Source organism: Sinocyclocheilus rhinocerous, unplaced genomic scaffold (genome assembly GCF_001515625.1).
Source record: "Sinocyclocheilus rhinocerous isolate Xijiao unplaced genomic scaffold, SAMN03320098_v1.1 scaffold601, whole genome shotgun sequence".
In the NCBI taxonomy this organism is placed as follows: Eukaryota; Metazoa; Chordata; class Actinopteri; order Cypriniformes; family Cyprinidae; genus Sinocyclocheilus; species Sinocyclocheilus rhinocerous.
The window spans coordinates 1,628,002-1,641,741 of record NW_015656605.1 but is presented as its reverse complement, the minus strand read 5'-3'; the positions used below and the strand labels follow the sequence as shown (position 1 = coordinate 1,641,741).

The 13,740-nt window shown below is 39.5% G+C and overlaps 1 protein-coding gene across 1 annotated transcript; it reads right to left on the bottom strand.

Annotated features, from left to right (window-relative positions):
* Window positions 1-4,201: 4,201 nt before the first annotated feature.
* Window positions 4,202-13,489, bottom strand: bace1 (beta-secretase 1). Its single transcript, XM_016528181.1, has 9 exons — window positions 12,682-13,489; window positions 10,761-10,849; window positions 10,438-10,654; window positions 10,224-10,361; window positions 9,458-9,592; window positions 8,188-8,289; window positions 7,951-8,100; window positions 6,584-6,755; window positions 4,202-5,063 (listed from the first exon to the last, which is right to left on the bottom strand). The coding sequence occupies exons 1-9, from the start codon at window positions 12,925-12,927 to the stop codon at window positions 4,819-4,821; spliced, it is 1,494 nt and encodes a 497-aa protein (XP_016383667.1). The 5' UTR covers window positions 12,928-13,489; the 3' UTR covers window positions 4,202-4,818.
* Window positions 13,490-13,740: the final 251 nt, after the last annotated feature.

The following is a 13,740-nucleotide window of genomic DNA, read 5'->3' as shown; positions in this document are numbered from 1 at the left end:
TAAATTCATTAAATTCATTTACAGTAATCCGGTGAAGTTCTTGTAAGCTGAAAAACCATCTTCTCCTCTGAAAGCTCTAAAAGCTCTACGTAAGGAACAATGGCTTTCGGCACAGCACCGGATTTAAGTAAGCCCCCTGAGGAAAAATGCGGAAGTGACCATGCATAGAGTCCATTGTGCGCAAGAGCAGAGCTAAACTGTCCAAATCGAAAATAATATTGATTTATTTTCTGCTCGATTCATGAATCGATACATTAAAATTACCAGGATATCAAAACATTCAGTAAAAACACATTGTTCATTTACAAATCGATTACACATATTAAGATCAATCGCTTACATTGAGAATTTCTTGTGGCGTCTCGAGGAAATATCGGTGTTTAACTGTCAACTCTGCCCCCCAGTGGTCGGGAGCATTTCCGTTGTGTTGTGGCTTAATGTCGTTGTGTTGTGAGCTTATGTTTGCTTTTTGAATTGCGTTGTGCTGTGAGCTTATGTTTGCTTTTTTAATTGCGTTGTGTTGTGCACTATTAGGCCACAGTAAATTGGTGATTTTCAACCATTTTTAAACAAACTGGCTAAAATCATGAAGGCCCACCCCTAAACCAAGCCCCCAGTGGATTAGAACAAATCGGCTAAAGCAATTGAAAATTTGCCATCATGGTTTCACACGACCCACTGATTGAGACAAACCCACTAGTGTTCTGCAGAGATACATGTCAGCATGATCTTGTGGTCATCAACTACAAATCACTGTTAGTTCAGTGTCACCGTCTTTACCCGTGTGTGCTGTCGACTTTCATCAATATTTCAATGCTGATCCAACATACTGATCAAACATTGATATGTCAATCTCAACCAAAATTATGGTTTGGATCAAAACTCAACATTGTATCAATGTCACCATGCTATCTGGGATAGCAGACTGTCATCACTAAATGGCTGGATGGTTTTGTGGATCATTGGACACGTTTTCGAGTAGACCTGACCTGTAAAGAGTCTTCATCCCTCCTGGGGTGCTGCCATTCCTCTACTTGCCTTTTTGAGAACCAGCCCAGTGACGATTGTTATTGTTGTGGCATGTTAATCTCCAATCTTGTCTACAATATAATGCTATACAATCATTGAACTCACAACCTGGAAAGCTTGATCAAACCAGTTATTTCTGATTAATCAACTTTGGGCAGGAAATATGACTTTATTTGAACAACTTCAATTTGATCTAATACTTGATTGTTCTGGGAAGTAAAACAAGTTCATGAAAACAGTGCAAACACTTATTGTTTAATTTGTATAGTCTTTACTTGAATTAATATGTATACCCTTGTTTAATTCTAATGCTGTGTAATGTGATATGTTCTTTGTATTCTCTTCTTGCATTTCTTTCATAAAATAGATGGTCGGACTCTGTAGTGCTGCACATAGGATTTTGCACTCCCCTTTAAATTATTAAATGCATGGAATAACACTACACCATTTTTCTTTGTTTCATCATACCCAATTAATGACTGTAAACTGAGGCTGATGGATTTAAATGAAGTATCTGTGATGAACTGTACAACAATCTTGTGCTATGGGCACTGCCATTGATACAGGCTACACTGCCTATACAGGCTACGAATGCAGAAGTGGGATAAAGGCCTATAACGGGCAGCCTTGCACCCTCAACAGAACAGCCCGCAAAGCGGAGCGCAGCTGAAAAAAAAAAGAAGATAGTGGCAGGATAGTGTTTCTACATACAGAAAAAAGATATAGAAAAAGTCTTTTAGAAGGAAAAAAGACGACGATCGACCATCGATTTTTTCTTTCTTTTTCTTTTGGCTAAATTAACAAGAAATAAAGAATCACTGCTTTCTCAAAATTCTGGCATTGATAACACCTAGCACATTAAAATCAACTGTGGACGGTAGATCTTGTTTAGTGACCAAACTCTGGAACAGTTTCATAGCTTCATAGTGTTGTTTGGGAGGCAGAAACAATCTTTAATCATGTTATTTTAAGAACACCATTGTTTAATGTTATCTTCCATCAAATCTGGTAAAGCTACAATTATCTGATCTCTAGTCTCAGAATTCCTTTGCCGAGAACTCAGAAATGAGTACCTCTGCTCTGTCCACAAGGGGGAAACAAAGCTTTCCATGTTGTATCGCCTCAACCACCTCAACCGCAGCTGGCAGGCCTAATCTTAATCCGATTTGAATCAAATTAATCTTAAATATAATTATTATTTTTTCATTGTTTGTAGATCAAATGAAGTAAATCCTATTTTACTGATATGAATTGTGGACATTTTTGAGCTTCTTGACAAGTTGGTTTGCCTTTCAACTTTGGAGTTTCAACCGGGCTAGGCCCTGTAGGCCTGGGCCTTCAACATACACGCCACTTGAGTTTGAACGTTTGCATCGTGGTAAGACATCATGCCTCCCAAACAAACTATAACTGCACCTCCTGATGATGGTTCAGTGTTCACAATGAGTACACTTTCTCTATTAATGGAACAGCAGAGAGAATTTTACAGAGAGATGCTTCATCAACAACAAGACAACTTCAAAAGTTTTGTTCTGTTGATAGTAGATGGAACAAACAAAAGTATAAAGTAAAGCCACTTACAGCCCTGGACTGGATTGGAAGTTATCTTTCTAATAGAAAACAGAGTGTTTTATAATGGATCTTTTTCAGACGCTAAAAATACTTACTGTGGTGTTCCACAGGGTAGTTGTTTAGGACCATTATTGTTTTCTATTTTCATAAATGATTTACCATATGTTGTTGATAATGCTAATATAGTTATGTATGCAGATGATTCTACAATGTTTTCTGCAGCACATACATCAGCTGAGCTTCAGAAAAACGTAAGTGATGAGCTGCAAACAATTACTAAGTGGGTTTGAATTAATAGATAAATTTTAAATATAGAAAAAACTAAATGTATCATTTTTAGTCATAATAATAATATTACTAAGGCTGTTGACTTGAATTTATTTATTGATGGGATGCCAGTGGAACAAGTAACAAATGTTAAGTTGTTGGGTGTGAAACTTTACAATACGCTGTCCTGGTGTAATAGAGGCCAGCTAGAAGGCCTCCTTTAGCCTCCTTGTTAGTGCGCCTGCCTCCCATGCCGGTGACCCGGGTTCGAGTCCCACTTGGAACAATAATGAGGTGGGGCGGTTAGGACCAGAGGGGTTACACTGGTACAATACGCTGTCCTGGTCCGATCATATAGTAAGCATTATGGGAAAAGGTATAGCTGTGGCTAGGAAATGTTCTGCATTTATTCCATCTTTAGTTTTAAAAGATGTGGTGCAGTCATTAGTTTTGTGATGTGATTAGTGTAATTTTATTTTTGTTCTTATTTGAATTATTTGTATGATTTTTGTTATTTTGTACAGATTTGTGGACCCCAGGAAGATTAGCAACCACTTTGTGGAAGCTTATGGGGATCCAAATAAACAATATACAATAAACAATCACACACTCGCCAAGAAATACACACATTGGTGTTTTATGCACTTTATTAAATGTAAGAGCTGCCAATTTGAATTTTCATTAATACATGAAGTTTGTTAGCAGTAGGAACCTGTTTTGCAGATCTTTCAGTGTAGACATGTTTTGTTCTGGCTTAATCTGAAGGTTTGGTTAAGATGATGTATGAGAGTGTGTGCTTTTCCTAATGTGAGTTATTATATGCAAAATGATAGGCAGCAATTGTATAGGTGCATTTATTGTTGGGGTGTGTGTGTGTGTGTGTGTGTGTGTGTGTGTGTGTGCAATCATATTTGCAATATGAAGTCATCATTACATACAGTATGTGTCCAGAGAAATGATACAAAAGCTGATGAATATTTGTTACATAATTTAGATATTACTGTTCTAGAGTAAATCTCTAGAAAACGTGTCCAGGTAACATCTGACCGCAAAATCGATATCGATAATAGATATATTATTTTATTTTTTTCATTTCCAATTACTTTTTTATTTGCATAAAGAAAATGAATCCTATTTTAAGATCACTGCATAAATTAAAATGGTTTAAATCATAAACTAAATATATAATAATAATATTATTTTATTTATTAATTTGCATTGAGGAAATGAACATTTAAAAGAAAATGTTACTAAAATTGCCATGAAAATAAAGAAAAAAACTCTTGGTCCTAAAAATAGGCTTTACGTTTAAATAATTTTTTTTTTATTGTTTCCTTTAGATATTGGGGTAAAATATGACTGGACATGTTCTCTCCCACTGACATTCATTATTACAAATCATATAGGTCTATTAACTGTAAGCTTTCAACTAATACAGTCAGAAGATCATGTTGTCTTAGTAAGTAATAGTAATATGAGCTCCTTATGGTATTTTGGGGTACTGCTATGTCATAAACAGTGACTCAAACAGTACTTTGTTATACCCCATATTCATTTTGAAAATTAGTCAGTGTTGATCATATAATAGATTATGACATCTTGATATAGTGAACAAACTCTCTCTAACTTTCAAACACAGACACACTCACTCACATAGTATAGAGAACTTTACAGAACTTCACTTGAACAGTCCCAGAACAGCTATCCACACTTAAGTCTGTAAGATAAAGGATCATTCACATATCACATGTACTCAAAAAGGGTCAGAGGGTACGAAATCCTCCAAGGTGGGACACCCATTAGGGTGTGTGTGTGTGTGCATATGCAATATTATAACATATATAGTTATAATCACTGTAGTCTCATCAATATCATCAATTCCCCTTCTTTGAGACCCTCGAGGATGGCCGGTTTTACAAGCACTGAAATCATTCTGCGTTTAGAAATGGCTCACTTCAGGAGGGATATGTCATCAGAGAAATCTCCAGTGGCCAGCGGATGAAGGCAGCGCGTGAAGCGCCACTGACAGACCATGAGGCACAGAGGCAGCATAAATAGTGCACAGATGCCCGCCATAATGTAGGCGATGGTCATTAATGTGGACTCGTCGGTCTGAGGGACGTTGTAGCCACAGTCCTCAAGGTCCACGCCATGGAACGGCCCCTCCACTGCAGCGGTGCGGAACTCATCGTGGACTACAGCGCAGAATTAACAAACAATAAGGTAGGTGACATCTCATTCATGAATCTCAATAATGATTTCTCATTACTATAATAAAACATCCTGGATGTCTGGATGCAGTCTGTGTTTTTTTAATCTGCATGACATTAATGTTTTGTTGTTGTTAGGGTTAAGGTAATGTTTTTGCATTGTAGTAATGAGAATTAATGAGTGTCCCAGTTATCTTGCTAAGCCTCTGAACAAACAGCCTAACTCCAGAATGTAATATGACTCTGTATGTATTACTGGTGTTCTTGCAGATGAAACACAACATTAATAACAATGATTATTAAACCACATTAAATACAGTTGCTCCAAAAAGTACAAGTCTCACTATAACTAATCATGACTTGCTTTACAATCAGGGAGTTGGGAACAGATACATTTCGCTCCTCTGAAAGAAACGTGGCCCTTTGTTCAAATTGAGCTGAAGTGCTGTTTGTGTGGATGAAACACCATGTGTCCAAAAGATTATCGGAGTTTAAGGCTTCTTTATATTTATATTTCCATCAGGATAACCTCAGGAATATACACAAATTATGATCATTCACAGATCCCGAGCTAAAACACCCTCTCTACACCTGACGCGAGCGGCGCGACACAACACGCCAAAAGTACATAGAACACATTATAATCAATGATACTGTCTACACTGGACGCGGTGTGACATGACGAGTCACCGGCGGTAAACAGATGACCCGTTCTACTTCTGGAGTACACCACAGCAGCATAGTACACACGGCACAAAACATCATGTTTAATACCAAACATGACCCCTTCCATAATGCGTCTGTATCCAACTTTGTGTTGTTCCCATAACAGAGAGCGCCGTTTCTCGAAGGATTTGGAATTTTCAAAGGCACGTAACATATAATACTGTGGCTTGGCTTGATACACAGTCTAACGAAATGCAAATCTTAAACATGTTTTACTGTACTAGTTTTAATGGACCTTATACTTCCTCTCTCAGCCAATGCAGATGAATGAGCAAAGTTCTTTCAGGGCGAGAGCACCCTGATTGTAAAACAAAATGTGATTGGTTATAGCGAGAACATGCTACGATTGGTCAGCGACGAGCGGCTGTTATCTGATTGGCTTGAGCAGACGGTGGGTGGAGTCCACCTATTTGTGGATTTGTCAGCACGTCTTGATGCTAGAAATGTTTCAAAATCCACAAACGCACAGAAAGCCATTCACAAATGAATGCCAGGCAGAGTTGTGTTTGTGACATAAAATAGGTATTTGTGGATATGCTTTTTAATTTGCAAATCTCATTTTATTATTTTTGAATTTCATTTATTTTAGTGAAACTCTAGCTTGTATTTGTGGATCTCACTCTATTTATCTGTAAATATGTTTTTATGAATCTCTTTACATTTATTTGTGAATCATAATTGATTTATTTGGAATAAAGGAACAAACATAATCTCATAGGCGTAATTGTCCTGATACCATTTGAGGCCACTGTAAGTTCCTCAGAGAAAGTTTCTCTCACCGTGACACGTGCTGACTGCAAAGCCGATGCGTTTGTGCTCTCGGTCGAACACCACATAGAAGCCCTCCATGATGACGGCACCCATTACCGTCCCAGTGCTCGACTGAGACACAGCGAATTTATAACAATCCTCCTGAGCCGAGGCCACATCCTCCACCGGCCTCAGATACTGCTGCAGAGAGACGAGACACAGACGGATATCAGCTACACACATGATTCACCAGAGAAAACCACACATGATCAACAGCAGATAATCTCCACATGGACACACCTCAGTGGAGCCCTGCTAACCCTTTCTGACAATCTCATACAGGGCATTAGGAGGCCTTATGGCTGAGGAAAGATACTGTATCCAGCAGCGTCTGCTCACAAAAAAACATTTACCATGTATTCACTCTCTACTGCTGCTCATGCTCTCATTGTGGGTGAAGGATCTGAGGATCAGGATCTAATCTGTCTAATATGTGAGTGTACCACACATCTGTTTAGTTTTATTGTCTTGATGTTTTTGTTATTCATTTTTAGACATTTATAATCATTCATTACATATCATTTAATCATTTACTTATTTTTCCTTGCTCTTGCTATTTGTTGGTTTAACCATATGACTGTGTGGTTTCAAGGATTATTTGACTTCACAATTTTTAAAAGTTTAAAAGTAAAAGTCTCTTACGACATCTATTAAAGGTATAGTTCACCCAAAAATGAAAATGAGAATGTGGGTAACCAAACACTTGATGGATGATGAGTCAAGAAAAAAATAAATCAAGAAAAAAATAAATAGCTATAATTAACTGTATGATTACCAACATTATTCAAATTCTTCTTTTGAAGAATGTTTTGAACAACTTGAAGGTGAGTATATTATGATGTAATTTTCATTTTGGGGTGAACTATCCCTTCAACATGCAAGCTGACACTGACATTTGTAACTCTTCATAAGTTTTTAAGTCGAGTTGAAGTTCGCTCTTTTGGCTGTGGATATATTGTTCATGTTTTGTTTCAGGGAGTAACGGACAAAACTCATCCTTCGAGGGAATAGAGACAGCATCATGTCTGGTGGTACAGAAACGAGCTCCCGCTCCTCCACATGGGAGAGTGATTGTAACTGGTAAATGTGAGAGAACTGCATTGAACTGTGGGATACAGTGTTACAGGCAGATAGTTTCGTGTTCATGTTTGGCAGGCTAGCATATAAAAGTGAATGTATATTTATATTGAATTTATTTTCAATGTCCAAACAAAAAGAGTATTAAATAACAAGTACCTTTCATTTCAAGTATTTCACTCATTAGATGAACTTATAGACATTTCCACGTGTATTAAACTGGTTTTAGTCACATCACTCAGATGGCAGAATGAAGTACCTGTGGCAGGATGGAGATGCGGAAAGACTGGTTTGTGTTTTCACTCATCAGGTAGAGAGAGATGACAGGGAAGATGTGCCAGGGTGTGCTGCCCGCCTGCCAACACACCAGCTGCTCGCCCAGCCAGAAACCTGAGGGAAACTGTTCAGTCTGTGGGGAAAAGAGCCAGATGAGCCAGAAAACCCAGAACGTTCAGCATGTTCAAAAATGAGCCCAACACAGACGATATACACCGACCGATGAAGCTGCTTCAATGGCCTTCACAGCCGCCTGGAACACTTTACGAGGGAGACGCAGGTTTGTGGTGCCGCTGTCCACGATACTTTTATCATAGTTATACTGATAGACAGAGAGAAACAATGAGAAGCTTTGCTTTTACTTTACCTCTGTTTAATAAATAAAAACTGTTCAACTGGAAAAGTACAAAGAGAAAATACATAAATGTTTCTTCAACTGTATGTAGTTTTGGCTTTATGGACATTTTGAAATAGACTAGTTTAAAATGCACTTTTCACACACCTACTAGCTTATCCAATTCAATCCAATTCAATTCAATTCAATTCAGGTCTTCTAACAACCCAGTGGGCAATTGATGTTGAAAAGACATCAAATTGACATCAAAATTTACCTAAAAAAAACAGGTCAAATGTGCAAATCAAACTGACATCAAAAACAGGCATGAAGTTGGTTTGATGTAAATTTGGCCCACATGTACATAAAACCAGTTTCAGTGTGGGATTAGCTTCCTGTTTCCACCCAGCGACCCCTGGAAGATATCGCCGTCCAAACTGAATTTAAAATGATGTCACAGCATCTTGATCAAGTCTTGACTAATATTTGATGTTAAACTGATATCAAGGTGCCCGCTGGTAATCACCAACACGTGGCATACATGCATAAGAGGCGAAGTTTAATATTTCCATCACATTTTAAATTGTTTTTTTGTTTGATGGTGTTCTGATGGTTAAAAATGTCTGGAATAAAATGGCTAACTCCTTTGTCGTGCTAATGCTAATTATATGCATTCAAAATACAATTAAATAATATTTTTACAATTTTTGCATAATTTGGCAAAACGACTCATATTTCATCTCAATAATTCTCTTCACTTACAGTATACTTTTATATACAAAGTATACTAGCTTTTTTTGAGCCTTACTAAAGGCAAACATTTTGGTCTGGTTATAAATAACGAAGGACCAGATGTAATTTAAACATTATGAAATGATTTATCTTTCTTGTAGTCTTTGTTTAGGTCATAGTTTTACAAATGTAATAATAGTTAATGGATTTTCATATTTTAAGATTGTCTGGATTTGAGTCGTGAGTAAATCAATAAAATCTCTATATAAAGGCATGTGAAAACAGCAACAGCTTGGTATTTTTAGGAAGCAGCCCATGACACATCAAAGTGCATGTGCTTGAAGACTCTGAACATGCATCTGTGAAGTCAGTTTTCTCAAAAGGAATAACTGCTTCATGGCAAACCCAGGAGAGTTGTTCTCACTTCTTTGCAGTCCATATTGAGATCCTGTCCGTTGACCTCGATGCGCACGATGATGACCTCATAATACCACTCTCGTCTGATTGGTGTGTACCACAGCTCGCCAACATACAGAGACGGATCGATTCCCCCAATAATCTGTGAAGAACCAACACAATCTTTTATAGTATGCCACTGAAGTTGTTCTGTTTCAAATTACATAAAGCTGTTTAACTCCACATGGCACACTGTAAAAAAAAAATATATATATATATATTATTGGACTGTTTTACAAGAAAATACTATTTTATTGTTTCTTACAATTTTTGTTTTTCACTGCCAAATGTTTTCAGTGTAAGTATGTGATTTACTAATGGGAAGGGTTAATTTATTTAAAAATTAAAATACTGTCATTGTTTACTCAAACACAAAGGAGATGTTAAGCACAATGTTCATGCCGACAAGCTCCAAAAAGGATAAAGGCCATAAAGTCTACAAAAAAAAAGAAAAGAAAAAAGTAAAAATATTTCATACAGCTGCAGTTTTGGTCTGTTCCTCACACAGTTATCCTATAACTTCAGAAGCACACAAATCATATATGGACTATTTCTATGATATTTTTATCAGCGTATTCTTGTCTTTTCAGGGCTCGGCAGTCTGATTCTCATTCAGAGCATGTGGGAAAATATGCAAAACATCTCTCTCTATCTTAATGATAGAACTTCAGGGTCAGTTAACCATTTCTGGCATGGAAATCCTCTACTTTCCCCATTTTCCCCTGTTCTCTCACCATACTGCCCCCTACAGTGGAGCTGCCGGCGCTGTAGTTCTGTGTGAAGCCCGCTCCGCAGAGCTGCAGGGAGAAGACGTCTGGGACGCTGGTCTGCCTCAACAGAGAGTCGAAGAACGGCTCCAGAGTCTCGTCCGGCTGAAAGACACAGAACCCGGTCAGAAGCGCCTCTTCATCAAGCTCTGTGAGGTTATGACAGCTACAGAAAGATCACCCTGGCGATCTCGGCGTAGGCCAGCCCGAGGATGCCCTCCCAGTTAGATCCGTTGATGAAGAAGCGGTCAGACTGGGTGATTGCAGCGATGTTGGCCCTCAGAGACACGTTGGGCCCGTGAGGAATGGACAGCAGGTCCGTGCCCAGCTCGCCCTCCCAGCGGCCCTGTGTGTACGGCACATACACGCTGCGGCCCAGATCTCTGTACGACGACGAGCTGTCGACACACACACACAATGACTCTTGAGAAGTTTGTGGTACAGCTTGTTGATATGTAACATACATTATGTCCCGTCTGTGTGTGAATAGTTAGTAGTACTCACAGAGATCGATGGTAATATCTGTGGAGGAACGGGTGAGCAGCTGCGCCTACTGCAAAGTTACTGCTGCCCGTATCCACCAGGATGTTCAGCTGGAACACAAAGGGAACACACTGTACCTTCAGGTGTGTCTGCGATCACAGAAAATGAATAACTGCAGATATCATGAGTGGTGCTCGCCGTTGACAGGGCGTGTTTTTGGGGCATCGTAATGCAATACGATCGCGAGCCCACCCTCGAGTCTCTAGATGTGGCTCCGGTCTTCAGCTGACTATTGCTCTGTGACCTGGTGGGTGTTTGTGTGTTTGTGAAGGGGTATTTAAGAATGACATGCATGATTGATCAGCCTCTCAGCGTTAGACTCCCTGACTGAGCAAAACGTGATACACGCTGAGGGAGAGAGACGAAGAAACCTGAGAACGAGACAAACCTGCCAGACATCTTTGGACTGCTGAGAACTCAAGCACGTTTTAGCAGACAGACAGGCCATGTAATCAGTCATTTTGAAATGATTGAGATCAGACAGTTACTGTGTCCACACAATGACCATTTCAGAGTCTAACCGGCAGCTTTGATAATAGATAATGAATATTTTGAGTCTTGCTGAGGTAGTTAACTCTGTCACTTGCCTTCGTTAGACTCTATAATAATGCCATCAGTCGCTCTGCTCTTAACATCAGCTAATGGAGGCTTTTTTAACAGCTGATGCTGAGAGCAGGTTGACTGAATCTCATATTATATAGAGATTCACAGAGCTACACCAAGACTGTACGGAGTCGTACCTCTCCATATGAAAGCTGTTAGACAAATGCTTTAGATTCAACAGTGCTTTTGATAATGATAACGCGCTTCTCCTTCTCTTCACCTGTCTGTCTATTCCTCTGCTCTCTGTCTCTTTTGTAGGAGGAATCGAGCTGACTCCTCGTGTCATTGATTAGTCCTGTGGGCTTGCTGTTATTTCTGCTCACTGAATCTGTATCCTGCGTCTCAGAGACCGCTCTTAACCTCGTCCCTGCGCACACGCTTCCTCCAGCGACCCCTACGCCACAGGCCTTCCTCTTCCTCATACATCATGTGACCTCACTGACCCGCAGTAGTCAAAATGTGACAGCAGTCAGCTAAAGATGTTTGCTGTGCAAAAACACTCATTCATTTCCTTCCACATCATTTTAATCTTGTGTTTGAAGCCCTAGACAAGAGACAATTGTAACAATTGTAATACTAGCTCAGCATATGCTCAGCAGAGATCTGCCGCTGCCTGAAAAAAAGTGTGATTTTCTCACTTTGTCAGAATTTAGATCAAGTTTTCCTGTGGCTAAAGCACAACACTAGCAATGCCAAGGTCATGGGTTCCATTCCCAGAAATGCATAAATTGAGAAAACGTTTTAATAGGATGATTATTATTTGTACATATATGTTTCTTATAGCAAAACGGTGGCAGGTAGGTCTGTAGTAGTGTATATGTAGTAGACAACAGTGAGACAGTGTAGCAGGAGCTATGAAAACTGAACCGTCCCACACTACAAATCCCATACAGTATACAATATGCAATATTTCCATAACACACACAGATCTAAACAAAGCAGAAAATAATGAAAAATATTACTATTTTTTATTTATCTATTATTTCTTTATTTAAGGTAATATGCAAATTCTCTCTCAATCGTTTTTTGAAAACAGATTCTAAATTAAATAAATCCAAAATGTTTTAAATATATTTCTGTCCACATTATTTTGGATACGTTTCTGTATTTTACTGCTGCAAGACAATTTCTGCAATTTAAATTAAATAAATAAATACAAATCTGAATAGATAATGTTAAGACAAAATATGATCGAAAATGTGAATGCCCTTAAACGACATCAGCTATCCATATACTACAGAAACAGTATGGGAAGCACAGCCTCTCGGTTGCGTCTCACCTTCTGAGCTGGTGCACCCACGGCCATTTCAATGTAATACCCTTGGCCTGACTTTCCGCGAAGGTTGTCAATCATGTTTACAACATTCATGCCACTGGCTGCTCTGCGTGACCTCGAGGGGCCCCGGGGGGCCGCGGGCTGTGAGAGGGGCCCCTGCCGCAGGGGGACGCGGAGCAGCACTGAGGAGGTGACCGGCAGAAGGGCCACGAATGCCCACGAGCACAGAAGCAGACGCGGGAGCCTCATCTTCCAAAGCCTCCGGATCGCTGTGTTTGCTCAGAACGCGGATCTGCGAGGACTGTTAGGGCGTCATAACGCACAGAACGCGCAGATGCCGAATCCCTGCGAGCACTAAAGCGCATTCAGGATCACGTTTATGATCCTTCGCTTTCTCCATCCTCCGCATTCACAATCATCCCCGTTTTCCACATTCCTCGTTCTTGTTTATGAGAATTACTATATGGAAATACAGTAGTCGATGTCCTGTTGCAAAAGCTTCCCGCACGCTCTTTAAGAAATGCGCTGTTATAATGAGATGATCATTCTATCTATCTAGATCCAGATGGGAAGAGTCCTGTCGTTGAATGTGTGCCATTGAGATGTGCTCGTCTCCGCGTCCATTAGCCTCGTCTTTTGCGCTTTGATTATTTGACGCTCAACCCTTCATAATCCGCATCTCTGTGTCCTCACACAGCTCCTGCCTCCTCCTCCATCTTCCCCGCATCCGCCGCACTGTGGCGATGTCCGACTCCTGAACGAATCATTCATGTGAATCAATTCTTTTGAATGGTTCTTACTGAGCGAATGAATCACTCGACTGAAAGAACATTGTAGTGGTTTAAAGTAAAATTGTTAGGTGGATCCACAAACAACGCACATTACACGCTACAGGTCTCCTATAAAAAAAAAATGCATCGATATTTAGCAAAATATTTATGGAACGTGGTGAATAATTTTATTGAAACGAAACGCCCAAACGAGCCGATTCGCTAAATGAATCAGATTCTCCTTACACTAGCGCACTGACACAGACACTGGAGTGATGCATCATGGGGCTTG